Raw genomic sequence first — 13905 nt, forward strand, 5'->3', positions numbered from 1 at the left:
CAGATTCACAATTGAGTTGTCGTAAAGCAGGAGACATATGCAATTGTACTGCAATCTTTTTCAAACTAAGAAAGGTCCTGGAAGTCATCAAATCTATTCTAGCAGACTGAAAAAAGAACTTGGTGAGGCAAAAACACTTAAGGCAGCCTCTCTTTAACCAGTTGGTGACATTAAAACCTACAAATTACGTGCCTCTTAAAAGTGGGACATCAAGTAATCCATTGGATCCACCTGCAGCAAGCCACTGAATGTCTCGGATGTAGAAATCGTCAACTCTCTGAAGTGTGGTAACAGGTTCGAAGGGGGCCTAAAAATTAGGTCCTAGCCTAGAAAAAAAAGTACAAAAGTTCACAAAATGTAGTAAGCAGCAAAGATCTTCGGTCGCTGTTCTGGCATCTAAATCAAATCTGATTGATGAAGGAACCGAGTCACCAAGGGAAGTTGGCAATATAATCTCTCAAGGTCCAAGTGCTGACCCAATTCACCCCAGGGGGTGCCAGTGACAGCAAACTCAGTTCACTTAGGTGCATCCAGCTCTCCACTAAAATGCGATGCAACTTGTAAAATACATATTCACACACAGAGAAGCCCCACAGGACTGAGAGCTCCTATCCCCCCCCAGTCACTTTAATCAGTTTTACCAAGAACAAAGCTTATTTCAGTTAATAATTTCCCCCAAACGTCATTCCCCCAAATGCCAGCTAATGATGATCAGGGGACAAGACCTTTCCCAAAGCGTTAAATATCTTAACAAAATGCCTATCCACATCAATGATGAATTGCTGGACACCTCTGTTCGATTCTCTCAACCTACCCTGCATTGTAGCCAAGTGTCTTCTTTTGATTCTGCTCTTCAATTACATGCTAATGCTTTAAATCAAATCCCAATTGCTTAGCCATCATTATAATTTTTCATTCCTCCACGGGGACCCGATATGGCACATCCCAAAGGCCGTCCTCTCATTCCAAGAATAAACACTTATCAGCTAGCCCCGGGCTCCATGGGCAATTTGTTCCAGCTGGAATGATAAATAGGACCTCCCCCCTGATATCATCTTCTAATTTGCCTTCAAGTGGTCTGAAATTGGATTGCCACTGGCATTCCCATGACGCAGGGCCAAAAATACATGAGGGTCTAATCCAAGACTCATTACAGATTAGTAGCCACCATGGATTTGATTAGTTAAATCTGCTGGGACACGATACCTTAGCTCTAAACTTTGACATAACAGAGTGAATTTCCCTAACAAATAGAAAAGTCTTTTTTTTACACCCACTAATTGGTCCAGGAGTCCCTAAGAGATCTTACATCGAGCCAACCTTATAAAACTCATTAATTCATTACCGGGTCTTGGAGGAATGAATTTCCATGATCTGTATGGGGTTGGCTTTACTACCTCAGGGCTCCTTGCCCTGGAGGCCCTGAGATAGGAAGTAGAGAGTCACAATTACATGGTGGTCCAGTACTCTTTTGGCAGAGGAGATATTGTCACCTAAAGCCACCTTGGAATGCTGGGATAATTTGGAAGCAGAAGGGTCCCCAAACCGTACCCTTTGTCTTCGAAACATTGTTTGCAGCAAACCAATCAATTCAGCCAAGTATCCTCAAAGGCAACCCCACACAGCTTCTTAAATCAGCAAATGGACCAAGCTCCTCCCCTACGTCTGTTTTGGCTAAAAATTGTGACAATCTTAGAGTAACAATCGAGCAGTAGAAATCAAAGATCGATCCACGACTCATCCTCCTGATGCAACTGGTCAAATCACCCTTTTCCAACTAGACCCTTCTAACTTATGTCAATTGCACTTACAGCTAGCCATCCAAGGTCCTAAGCTTCTCTACTCCAATACTTTTGACCTGGGCCGAAATCACAACCACAATTACAACCACACATACAACTTCAATCACAAAAACACAGAGCATAGGTGTTATGTGGTGCCCAAAAGGCGAGCGGGCAAAACCAAATACGCACCTGGAATTGAATTCAGACATCTAGCATGTAAGACTAGCCAGTGAAGTGCATACAACCCATATTATCAACATCTATTGTCCCCCTGGTGCTATCAAGAACTACTGCTCTATCATCAATGACCTGAAGCTGTAAATCGCCAAATTGAAGGTTGATCTTCTTGATGTTAAGCCTCCTTGCAGCAAAAACATCAGACCTCATTCCTTAATTGTTTGTGGTGACTTTAATACCAGTCCTGACTCAACGATGCTGGATGTGGAGATGCAAAAGGAAGAGTCCATATAGGGTTTTCCCGCCCTGGATTTCCTCAAAATAAGATCTTCCAAGCATGGCAGAATTTTAAGGGATCTTCTACACAGGAACCAATTGCAGTCTCTGAATGGTCGCACTATATCAGACTGTCCTGGTCATTATACCATCAGAGCATGTAATCGAGCTAGCTTGAACATATTTAATGGACATGGAATCCGGGCTTATCATCACTGACATGACCATCATCAGGCTGCTAGAAAGTGACCATGAACCTTTAGTGCGACTCTAAATCTATGTTTAGAGCTCGGTTTGGGGCCAGAAGTGGCCAATATATACATCTCAACTAATTTAATCATTGCCCCAAGCAGGAAAAACATCACATGGCAGGCCAGTTGCTCTGCCAATAAATGTCATCATGATTAATCACTGGAAGCAACTTACTGCAACAAGACCAAATTGATCCGATTGTCCATTCAGATTGGATACATTCCTTAGAACCACAGCTAGCGTTAGTTAGTAGTCCACTCTCACATTGCCATCTGGATTCTAAAGGTAGTATGCAAATCGCTTGGCTTGAGAAAGAGTGTCTCAAACTAAAGCCCACACTAGTATCAGGCCCTATACTCAAGAAAGAACTCCTTATTATGCGAATCTCGTTTTTTGTCACTGAGGAAGGAAGATAAGCACATGATTAGATTAAAAAAAAATGAACTTGCATGTTAAGGCCTGGTCGAAACTTATGGAGGCATTATGGGGAGAGGATGTACTCTTACGGCTACAGCGGTTGATGTTGAAGCTGGGAAACCAGCCTTCGAGTCTCGGCAAAGACACTCAACATCCTGTGATTCTGGGCAAATCACTTAATCTCCCAGTGCCTAACAAAAAAATGTACGTGTCCGTGTGTAACAAAACTGGTGCTATGTACAGCGTTCTGATACCCGATATCTTAGGGTCTAGTTTTCTCTATATAAAACTCTAAAAAAAAAAAAGAAAAATTAAAAGGTAACAACACAAAATTGTTTTGGAACTTAATCAGGTGTAGCTCTGATGATGCCCTAAGAAAACTTGTCTCCGGCATTATGGCACAGGTCTGGATTGACCATTCTACTAACATCTATCATCCCACATGGTGTAGCCAGGCGATTAAAAAGGGGACCCAGCCTTCCTTAGGCCATTGCTGAAGATCTTGCACTGTCTGATGCTTTAATGCCACTTGTGAGCACTCCGGGTATCAAGAGCTTAGAATTTGTGGAAAGTACATGCCATACCGCCATTCTGAGCCTAAATTGTTTGAAGGCTCCTTCTCCCTACCAAATTCCATCTGACACCTATCGTAACAATCTAACCACCTGGGTCCCAATTCTAACTGTTGTCTACAATGCAGTTTGGGAATATGGGAAAGTCCAAGCTTCCTAGAGAGCTGCAGTCATTGTTCCCCTGCACAAAAAAGGTCCTGGGAATGTTCTAGAGAATTATCGTCCAATATCTCTTTTGGACAGTGGAGGACAAATCTGTGCAAAATTACTTCTAACTTGATCAGAGTCTTGGGTTGAGGACGAAAATATCTTGTCGGCTTTCGCAAGTCTCAAGGCACAATGGACCAAGCAGCAGGTTGTACTCCATCTGTTCGAAATACGCCCTTACACATTGGGCTCTTTTATTAAATTTTAGACCTCAGAACAGCCTTTGACTCTGTAGATAGGCTGGCTCTTTGGCACACCCTGGAGAAGCAGGGTGTCAATACTAAGCTTCTGCATGCCAGAAGGGTGCTTCACCAGAGTAATACAGCAGTTCTGAGATTTGGCCCCAGGGGAGAGTGAACACAAAGCTTTGGTATAGAACTGGGTGTCAGGAAATGATGTGGACTCACACCGTTAACATTTCATTCGTTCATCAATAACGTGGGCAATCATCTGCTAGCCTTATATCTGGATGTTCGCATGATTGGGGGGAATAAAACCCCAATCCAGTTTTTTGCCGATGATGCCATTCTACTGGCCTGCGCAGAACTGTCCATGCTTATACTACTTGAAGGCTTTGAGTAATATTGTTCCAAGAAGAAACTTAAAATAAACATCTAAAAACCGAAAACACATGAAGGTCGATTCTCAGTGCAGCTTGAACCAACCATCCCCTACAACAGTTTGACAGCTATGATCATCTAGGGATAAGGTGTGACGCCAATTTAACTTGAGACAAACAGCAGAAAAGGAGCAAAATGAGCATGTCCTAACAGTCAAATACTGCCAGCAATTCCATCTTCCCTGCTTGCTAGGTGGCATTGAGACTCTCACACATTTTATGCTGCTATGCTACCTTTCTTTGTCAGCAAGGAGTAGATTCCTACATCCCCTTTTAACAATATTTGGCATCAGACATTATAATGCCGCCATGCACTTATGTTTAAGTGTGGACATTATTACCTTTTTAGATCCTGTATCTTCATAAATCTGCAAAGCTTGAAAAAGTACGCAGCCAGGCATTAGATAACACAATGTTTGGTTTTTTAAACTGCCCTCAAGTTGAAAACATATTTCAACCAACCTAAAATTTACTGTACATAGCACTTTACTTGGGCACTCTGTTAATTTAAGTGCACGGTCCAGGCTCAGCCCAATTAGTTTGTAGGTGGCCTTGTTGTCTCTTGCATTTTTGCATGAAGCCAACTTATGTATTGTTTTCACTTTTACTCTTTCTTTACTTTGATTGTATTAATGCGTTAGTTAGTTTAATGCTTGAGTGCTGAAGTGTTTTAATGGCAGTATCTTCTTGTTGTTACATCATTTTTAACTGTGTCCATTTTAAGTTTTAAAAACGTACCACACTTCCCACACAATTTCTTACACAGAGAACTTACCTAGATCCCTCGTGAGATTTTAATTGCATGGCCAAGGACAATTTTCATTCTTAAGCTTCTTGGTGTTTCCTGCATCTTTTAACCATTTGTGTTGTTAATTACTAGTTTATATCTATGATTACAGTTTTATGCATATCACGTACATTTTTATTATTGTATACCGTATATTGTAAGGCTTACATTTATAAGCTGACAAAATTAAATAATGGTATGTATGCCAATGTACATGTTTGTGGGTGTTCTCAAACGTCCAAGGCAACCCGTGCCAAGCAGCACACACTGAGTGGAATTTACTACTGGGAACTTCTCCACATTCATGGTGAAGCAATCTGCACTAGCAAATTTATTTACACCCACCAGGGATTCCTTTATGGACTTCTGGCAGGTGCATAAATGGTAAATGTGGTTGTAAAATTGATTTGCAACCACATTTACAATTGTGCATAGGGTCCAAAATACATCAGAGGTCTGACACATCCCTTTTTGAACTGGTACACAATATAATGTATAAGTAGGGCTAAAGATAATGCTATGTCTTGCGTTTGAAGAACTCTGTTTTCAATGTTCATGGTCAAGCTGGTCATGTGGCTGAATTAAACATTTGGGTGCATTACATATCCTTCTCGAATAAGGTTAATTTGCTTGATTTCATTGCCTTCCTATCTAAATTCCCATTCTGGTATCTTTTGTGGTAGAACAAAGCTTATCAAAAGTACACTATTATTTTCCAGCATTTTAGTGAGTGGTTTCTGTCTGTTGGTGGTAGGTTCATCTTTCCTGCTACACAGACCCAGTAGTTATAGCAAATACTCACAATTAAGGGGTCTATTAGGATGGCGGACATCTGCCCGCGATCGAAACCCTGAAAACCGCTGGTCCCATTAGCATGGCGGTGACGACCGCGGAGGTGAGAATCTCCGCCCGCCACTTTTCCGATGGTACCAGTCTGCACACATGCCTAGCGGGTGGAACTGGACTGCTACAATGATGCCAGTGCAGGGCCAGGCTCTGCCGGCATGATTATGATGCCGGCGGCAGCCAGCTCTTCCGCAGCGGTGGAACCGCCATGGAAAGGCATGCGGAGAATTGGCATGGACAAGGTGGCAGGCACCACGCGGTGCCTGTCACCTTGTGCATGTCAATGCACAATGTGCATTCCCTGCATTGTGGTGGGCGGTGCTGTGAGCTCCGCCCACCACAATCATGGGAATGGGGGATGCCACGGTGGCGGTGACATCCTAATTGCAGGTGCGGGACCGCCGCACCCCTGGTGGACGGTCCTGCATTCCGTTACAGTGGCGGGCGGACATTGTAATGATGCCCTAAGTATTATTCAGACACATTGCCTAGGGCTGGATGTGGGGATAACGTACGTCAGCTATGCTGTAGTTTCTACAGACTTTGCTTCAAGAGAATCATTTACCCAAGCTACCATTGTTTTCAGTGATATCAACAAACGTATCATTCCACCATCTTGATATATTATGGTGCATCTACATTGAGGTAAAATATGTGTTTGCTTGGCTTACTTTCAGTTGCCACTTTGGGGCCGATTCCGATTTCGGTCGGAAGGTGTCGGCCGCATTCATTTCCGACCGAGCCATTCTGATGGGCTCGGTCGGAAAGGAATCCGACTCGGATTTCTGGATTGCGGACGACAGGCTCAGAGAGCCCATCCGCCGTCCGGAAATCCCTCAGTACTCCCCCAGCCGCCTCTTTGCGACCGGGGGTGTACAATGGCAGTTTTTCACTTCCTTTTCGTGCCAGTCTTTCCGGCAGTCTTTGGGGGTCCCCAGTAGGGCCCCCATGGGTGCGAGCCTGCCGAATGGCGGCCTGGGGGCACCAATGGTGCTCCTCTGTGGATCCCTGCACCCGGTGGCAGGCACCTTGGGGTGCTGGCCACAGGGTGCAGGGATGCACTGCACCCCTGCTCTTGACAATGGAAGCATGTATTCCGCTCGGAATGCATGCTTGCATTGTGAAGTATACAATGCGACCGAACCCTGTTCGGTCGCATCGTACTTGCAGGGCCGTGACGCATGACAGCAAGTCGGTCGGTTACGGCTCCTGACCGATATCGGACGGACCGGAGTCCGTCCGACATCGGAATCAGCCCCTTTATTGTAATACAACATACAAAAATGAATTTTCTAAAATAGTCTCTTTTAATTCCTGTCCACAACAGTATGGGACAAAAAATGCATATGTGGTTGGATAGATTTGTTGTTTTTATATTGAGAGTTACTTTACTTTTGAATACTATGCAGTATCTATTCATTATGTTACTCAGGTGTTTTCAGCTTTTTTTTATTGTTGGGTGACGTCACTATTGAGAGTTTATCTTGAATAGAGGTGCTGCATTTGACATTTCAAAGCTTTAAGAAATGAGAACTGCCCTACACCCACTTCGGGGTTGAGGCAGGCTCTGTAATTATGGTATCATGGCGTGAATTGCATCACATGCACATAATTAAAAGCATGCATAAATTTAGATTTTGTTGAGAGATTTATCAGCCTGAGCACTGCATCTGATATTGCTTTCTGTTTTATTTGTTGAAAGGTGTTACATCACATTGACTCAGTCACTCCATCTGACCATGAGTGGTGCTCCAGCAGGGCCTGCAGGAACTGGAAAAACTGAGACCACCAAGGATTTGGGTCGTGCGCTTGGGATTATGGTCTACGTTTTTAACTGTTCTGAACAGATGGACTACAAGGTAAGCACGTTACCGTCATCTGCTTGGTGGATGAGCAAGGGACAGTGGGATCTGAGTGTATTATTTCAATGCTTTTTCTTTTCAGGTCTTTCATCTATGAAGTAGCACAAACTGCGAGGGTATTTCATAGATACATCATTTGCAGATGGAGAAAAGTGCCAGGGGTGTTTAACTTTTTCTTTCTCTCTCAAGCAGATGCAAGCCAGAGAATATTATAAAGAGTTCAATGCTCGAATATCGATGGCCAACATATCCCTATACACAAACTTTCGATGCAAAAATATCGATGTAAAAAATATCAACATCCTATATTTAAGATTGTAAGTACACAAATATCGATGTAAAAAATAAAGATGTACAAAATATCGATTTTTCATGTAAAAAAAAATTAATGTTAAATATATCAAATAATAAAATGAACTTAAACAATTCATTAGATTTAATATACATTTTAACAAATATAATAAAATAAATGTAATTAAAAAAATATTTAAACATACATATATAAAATGTAATTCACATATCTATTTCCTTAAAACAATTATTAAACTAATAATTTTAATTTATTTTATAATTTTATAAATATATAAAAATTAACAATTAAAAAAAAAATATATATATATATTTACATTCATTTATAACATAAACTCTGGGAGGTCTATTAGGATGGCGGGTGGATGTTCGCCTCCAGGCTGGCAGTGGTAACCGCCGGGCCAGCTGCGGTCATTTGCCCACGATCGCAACCCAGAAAAATGCCGGTCCCATTAGCAAGGTGCTGACGACCGCGGCGGTGACGACCGCGGCTGTGAGATTTTCTGCCCGCCACTTTTCCTCTGGTAGCAGTCCGCACGCTTGCCTGGCATGCGGAGCTGGACCACTAAGATGGGGCCGGTGCAGGGCCAGGCTCCGCTGGCATGATTATGGTGCCGGCGGTAGCCAGCCTTTCCGCGGCGGTGGAACTGCCATTGAAAGGCATGCGGAGATTGTCTCTGGGTGCCCATTGCGGGCCCCCAATGTGTTTGGGGGTGTGGGTGCACTGGGGGGGTACCCATGGTACCCCCCTACATGTCTCTGTACCAGGTGGCAGGCACTGTGCCGTGCCTGCTATGCAGTGCAGGGATATGCTGGACATGCCTTTTTGGACATCGCAGCGGTGCTGCTGGCAGCAGCAACCACCGCAATGTTAAAAGCCATGATCCGACCGCCGCAGTCAGATTTCGACTGCGGCGCATACTAATTGGACCAGCGGTTATGCCGCGGTCCTAGCAGGCGGTGTTTTCCCGCTACTATTGTGGTCAGAGTGCTTTTCCGACTGCCATCCTAATAGACCCCTAGTGAGGGGTAAAAATTACTATTCCCACTCCAGTGGGTGCAATAGTAGGGAAAGTTCCTGATAGGGGAGGGGTAAAAATTACTATTCCCACTCCAGTGGTTGCAACAGTAGGGAAAGTGTAGGATAACAGATAGGTCAAATTTACTATTCCCACTCCAGTGGGTGCAACAGTAGGGAAAGGGTTGGATGGCGGAGAGGTAAAAATTACTATTCCCACTCCAGTGGGTGCAACAGTAGGGAAAGGGTTGGATAGCGGATGGGTAAAAATTACTATTCCCACTCCAGTGGGTGCAACAGTAGAAAAAGTGTCTGATAGCGCAGGGGTCAAAATTTCTATTCCCAGTCCAGCGAGGTGCAACAGTAGGGAAAGTGTTGGATAGCAGAGGGGTAAAAGCTACTATTCCCACACCAGTTTGTCTAAAAGTAAGGAAAGTTTTGGATAGCGGAGTGGTAAAAATTAATATTTCCACTGGAGTCAGTTCAAAATTAAAAACAAACAAATTAACAACAACAACACAAAAGATTTTAAAAACAAAAAAAAGCAAATATAAACGTTTTAAATATTACAAAAAAAGAAACAGTTTAGAATATTAAAAAAATACCTATGAAGATTATTTAACAAAATAATAAAATAATGTAAAAACAAAAAACTATTTTTAATAGAATTTTTCATAAACAAAAACATTAATTATTAGAAGACTGTAATATTTTTTATTTTCTACCCTATAACAACACACAATTCACAACCCACATTTTTTTAAATGTACCGCCATAAGTAACATCATTAATTATCAATTAAACAAATATTATTAATTTAAAAAAAATTAAAACAACTAAAAATGTATTTACTCCCCAAACGTTAGCCCTATAAAACCAAAACACACTCACAAAATAACAATAAACATCTTAAATATTTATCAATTGATAAATTAATATTGATAATCAACTAACTATTAATTAATTAAACATAATTTACTTTCCACCCTCTGCCCCAATAAACACCACACCACAACATACACCCAAAAATATTACACAATTTCCATCACAATTTTTACGTTAATAAATTAATATCATTTAACAACTACTTAATAATTCATTTAAAAGAATTTACTTCCCACCCTTTTCTACTCTGAACCCCACAACTGACATACAAAAATAATTACACAATTGCCATATTTTAATTTTAATTAAGTAATTAGCATTAATTGCACAAACAATTATTAATTAATTTTAAATAAATAACTTCCCACCCTATTCTCCTATAAACCCACCACCCACTCCTAAAAGAATTAACATAATTAATTACAAATGTATTCATTAATAATAATTGACAACCAATTAATAATTATTTAATATTAAAATAACTCCCACAATTAACACTATAAAATATAAATTAAATACATATTAAGAAATACAATATATTAATACATTTATTATAATTAAATTATTTCCCACCCTATTCCTCTATAAACCCACAACCTGCTCCTAAAAAAATGACACAATTTACATAATTGCCAATTAATTATTTAATAATAATTATCAGCCAATGAATTAATAATTAATAATACATTAATTCCCACAACTAACACTATAAAATCTAAATTAAATAACTACTAATACATAAAAAATAATCATTAATTTATTATAATTAAATTATTTCCTGCCCTATTCCTCTATAAACCCACAACCCACTACAGAACTTAAAAATGCAACATGTAATTAAGTTAAAATGAATAACTACTATGAATTTAACACATATATTAAAAAACAAAACAAATTCTTATACAAAAAATAGATCACATACTTTTAAAATACATACTAAAATACATAACACTAATTAAAACATCGATATTTTAAACAACTATATTTTTGCAAACGATATTAACAACTTCGATTTTGACAAAAACTATATTTCTTACCTGCAAGTCAATATTCTTGACCACGATATTCTTCCTGTCTATATTTCTGTATCACGATATTTAAATCTAGATATTTGTGTTTGTTGCCATTTTAAACTCGACATTCTGTCTGTGCACCATTGTAAAGTGATATGTTTTTCATGCACTCCATCAATTATATTGGTTTTTGTGGTGCTGTTCTCAAATTTCACACATCCTTTCTGTGCAGGAAGTTGGGGACATATTTACTAATATTTCACACAAAGCAAAGCAGCAAGAGAACTTGTTGTGCTGCATTGCGTGAAAGAAAGAGAGCAGAAATGCGATAAATCTACTAAGATATGGCGCATTCCTCTATTTCCTAGCACTGGTGCACTTACAGCTGCCTAGCGCCAAGGAAGGTCCCCTTGCGCCATTGTGCAAGGATGCCTGCATTATGAGCAGTATTGTTTTTGTGCAGGAAGGCACACCTTCCTGCATAAAAACAATCTTGATAAGCATTTTCCTCTTTATATGTGTGCTGTTGAATGCAAGACACGGTTTAGGAGGTGCACCAGGTTGGTGCATTCGTAAGTTTACAGACCTTTGTAAATCTGAGGTCAGATGTAGTGAGGCTAGTGTTGCCTTTATGTTATACAAGGCAACCCCAGCCCTTAACATCTCTCGTTGGGCCCTATCTCATTTCGCTGGTTAGCATTTTTCATTCCACCATTCTCAGCCTTGGATTAACTATGTAGACATGTTTGAAAATTAAAAGATATCCTTTATTCTTGCTGACTCTAAGTACCTCAACAAAAGCTAGTAGATCTAATTTAAAGTGAATATGTTTTATTTATTTTCATGTACATTTTTAGTCTTACCTGTTCATTACCATGCTGACATGTATGTATGTATGTTGTATTTTCTATAGCGAAACCTAGCCAAAAGACAGGAGAGTGAGGTACAGCATTAAAGACAAGCATAAAGTCCATGAGTGAGAGTGGCAGGAGATCTAGCTGGTTTGTGCAGTTGCTGCATTGTGATGTAGTGCTCTTTAACTCTTTCCTAAATTGTGAAGTAATGTTGGGGTGGTCCTGATAAATACAAGGATGTTGTTCTAGATCCTCGGAACATAGATGAAAAATGTGTGCTGCCTTGCTTTTCTTTATTTCGTTTTTACACTTCTTAAACTGTAGCATGATGGTGTCTGGCCGTCAGTGTGCCGATAGCCACCAGAGATAGTAAACATGTCTGCAAGATAAGAAGAGGGGAGGATGGTTGGAATGTCTTTGTAAATGATGCAACTTGGTTTTACATTGGTGCGGGCAGGCAAAGGAAGACAATGGAGTTCTATCAGGATAGGCATCTCCACCCATACATGTCTGCTTGAAAGTTATTTCAAAGATTGTACATAACCTTCATTGAATTACTTGTTTCCAGATGTGTTTTACAACATGGACCAAGCCATTGTATTAGCATTCGAGGCCACACAGATTTGTGCATAAGAATGTTGTATTGTCTGGACAGCCAGTGCACTTTATTTTTTTTAACAGGTCTTGGAAGAATGTATTGTATATTATGTCATTGTATAGTATGTTTTGTTTTACTTTCTTTTTTGTCTATTGACATTTAGTAAAAGGGTTTTTTCCATTGTTCTCTAGTGTGCTGCCCTTGTGTTCTGTGTTAGCTGGGCTGTAATGTCACAAGATGGAATGTGAGTGAATGTTCTATGGAGATCTGAGATAAGGGAAGTTGGCAGTGAGAATGGCTGCCGAGACAAGATGCCAACCCGTGGTGGGTTGTTTTGCCTAAATTAGTCAGTCCACTTGAAAGTTCATATTTTTGTGACACCAGCTGCCTAGTTGTAGAAAGGTCTCCTTTTTGACATGGTCACCTCCACTTTTTGGTTGGTATTTAATGCAATTTTGAAAGAAGTGCACTGGGGTCCTGCTATCCAGGCCCACAGTGCGGTATCTCTTTCCCTAAAACTGTACAATTGTTCCACCAATTGGCAATACTTAAGCACCCCTTGTAAGTCTTTAGTAAAGGGTGCCCCAGGTACCTAGAGCAAGGAGGCTAAGGAGGATCTCTAAGGACTGCAGCATGTATTTTGCCACCCTATGGGACCCCTCAGCACTCACATGCAAGCCTACATTGCAGGCTGTGTGCCAAGGTGTAGATAAAAGTAAAGACATGGCATACCCCTTGAATGCCATACCTGCAGACACTGCATGCAGTATAGATAAGTTACCCCTAGAGCAGTCTTTACTGTCCTAAGGAAGAGTGCACTATACTACATGTGTGGACATATCTGCAGGAATAGATATGCCCCTGTGATATCTAAGTCTATTCTTGGATATTACAAGTGAACAGGGAAGCTTTTTTGGGTACTTGTATGGACAACGGTATTTATGACTTCCTCAGCTACATGATGCCTTCACTTAAACTAGAGATGTTTGGTATCAAACATCTAAAATTTATAAACCCACATTGATTCCAGTGATGGATTTATTAAAACATGCACCCAGAGGGCACCTTTGAGATTTGTGAAAATGTGTTAACTACTAGTGTGCTGGCTGACTGGTGCACACCAGCCTGCTACCACATACAGGTTCCTTCCACCCTGAAAAGGAGAGCCAGCGCTCTCTGGGAGCAGAAATTATGCCTGCTCCGGCCAAAGGTGTTGTCACCTCCTCCAAGCAGGATGGCTAAGTGATATGCATATCACTATTTTAGTTTTGGTGGAATTAGGCTCTCTGGGTCAGGGTTATGCCTACTTCCCACAGAAAGTGGTTGTATAGCAGGTGTAGACACCCTAAAGGTAAGTAGCCCATTGTCACCTACCCGTCTCTCCCTGTAAAACACCAACATGGAGTATTTAGGTGGCACTCCTGACACC

At 40.8% G+C, this 13905-nt stretch overlaps 1 protein-coding gene across 1 annotated transcript in view; it reads left to right on the forward strand.

Annotated features, from left to right (window-relative positions):
* Window positions 1-13905, forward strand: part of DNAH9 (dynein axonemal heavy chain 9) — a 1479259-nt gene that overhangs the window by 457665 nt on the left and 1007689 nt on the right. Inside the window, exon 27 of the mRNA XM_085616775.1 lies at window positions 7640-7796. Within this exon, the coding sequence (XP_085472901.1) occupies window positions 7640-7796 (157 nt within the window). The remainder of the gene's footprint in view (window positions 1-7639; window positions 7797-13905) is intronic.

This window comes from Triturus cristatus, chromosome 7, assembly GCF_964204655.1.
Source record: "Triturus cristatus chromosome 7, aTriCri1.1, whole genome shotgun sequence".
Lineage (NCBI taxonomy): Eukaryota > Metazoa > Chordata > Amphibia > Caudata > Salamandridae > Triturus > Triturus cristatus.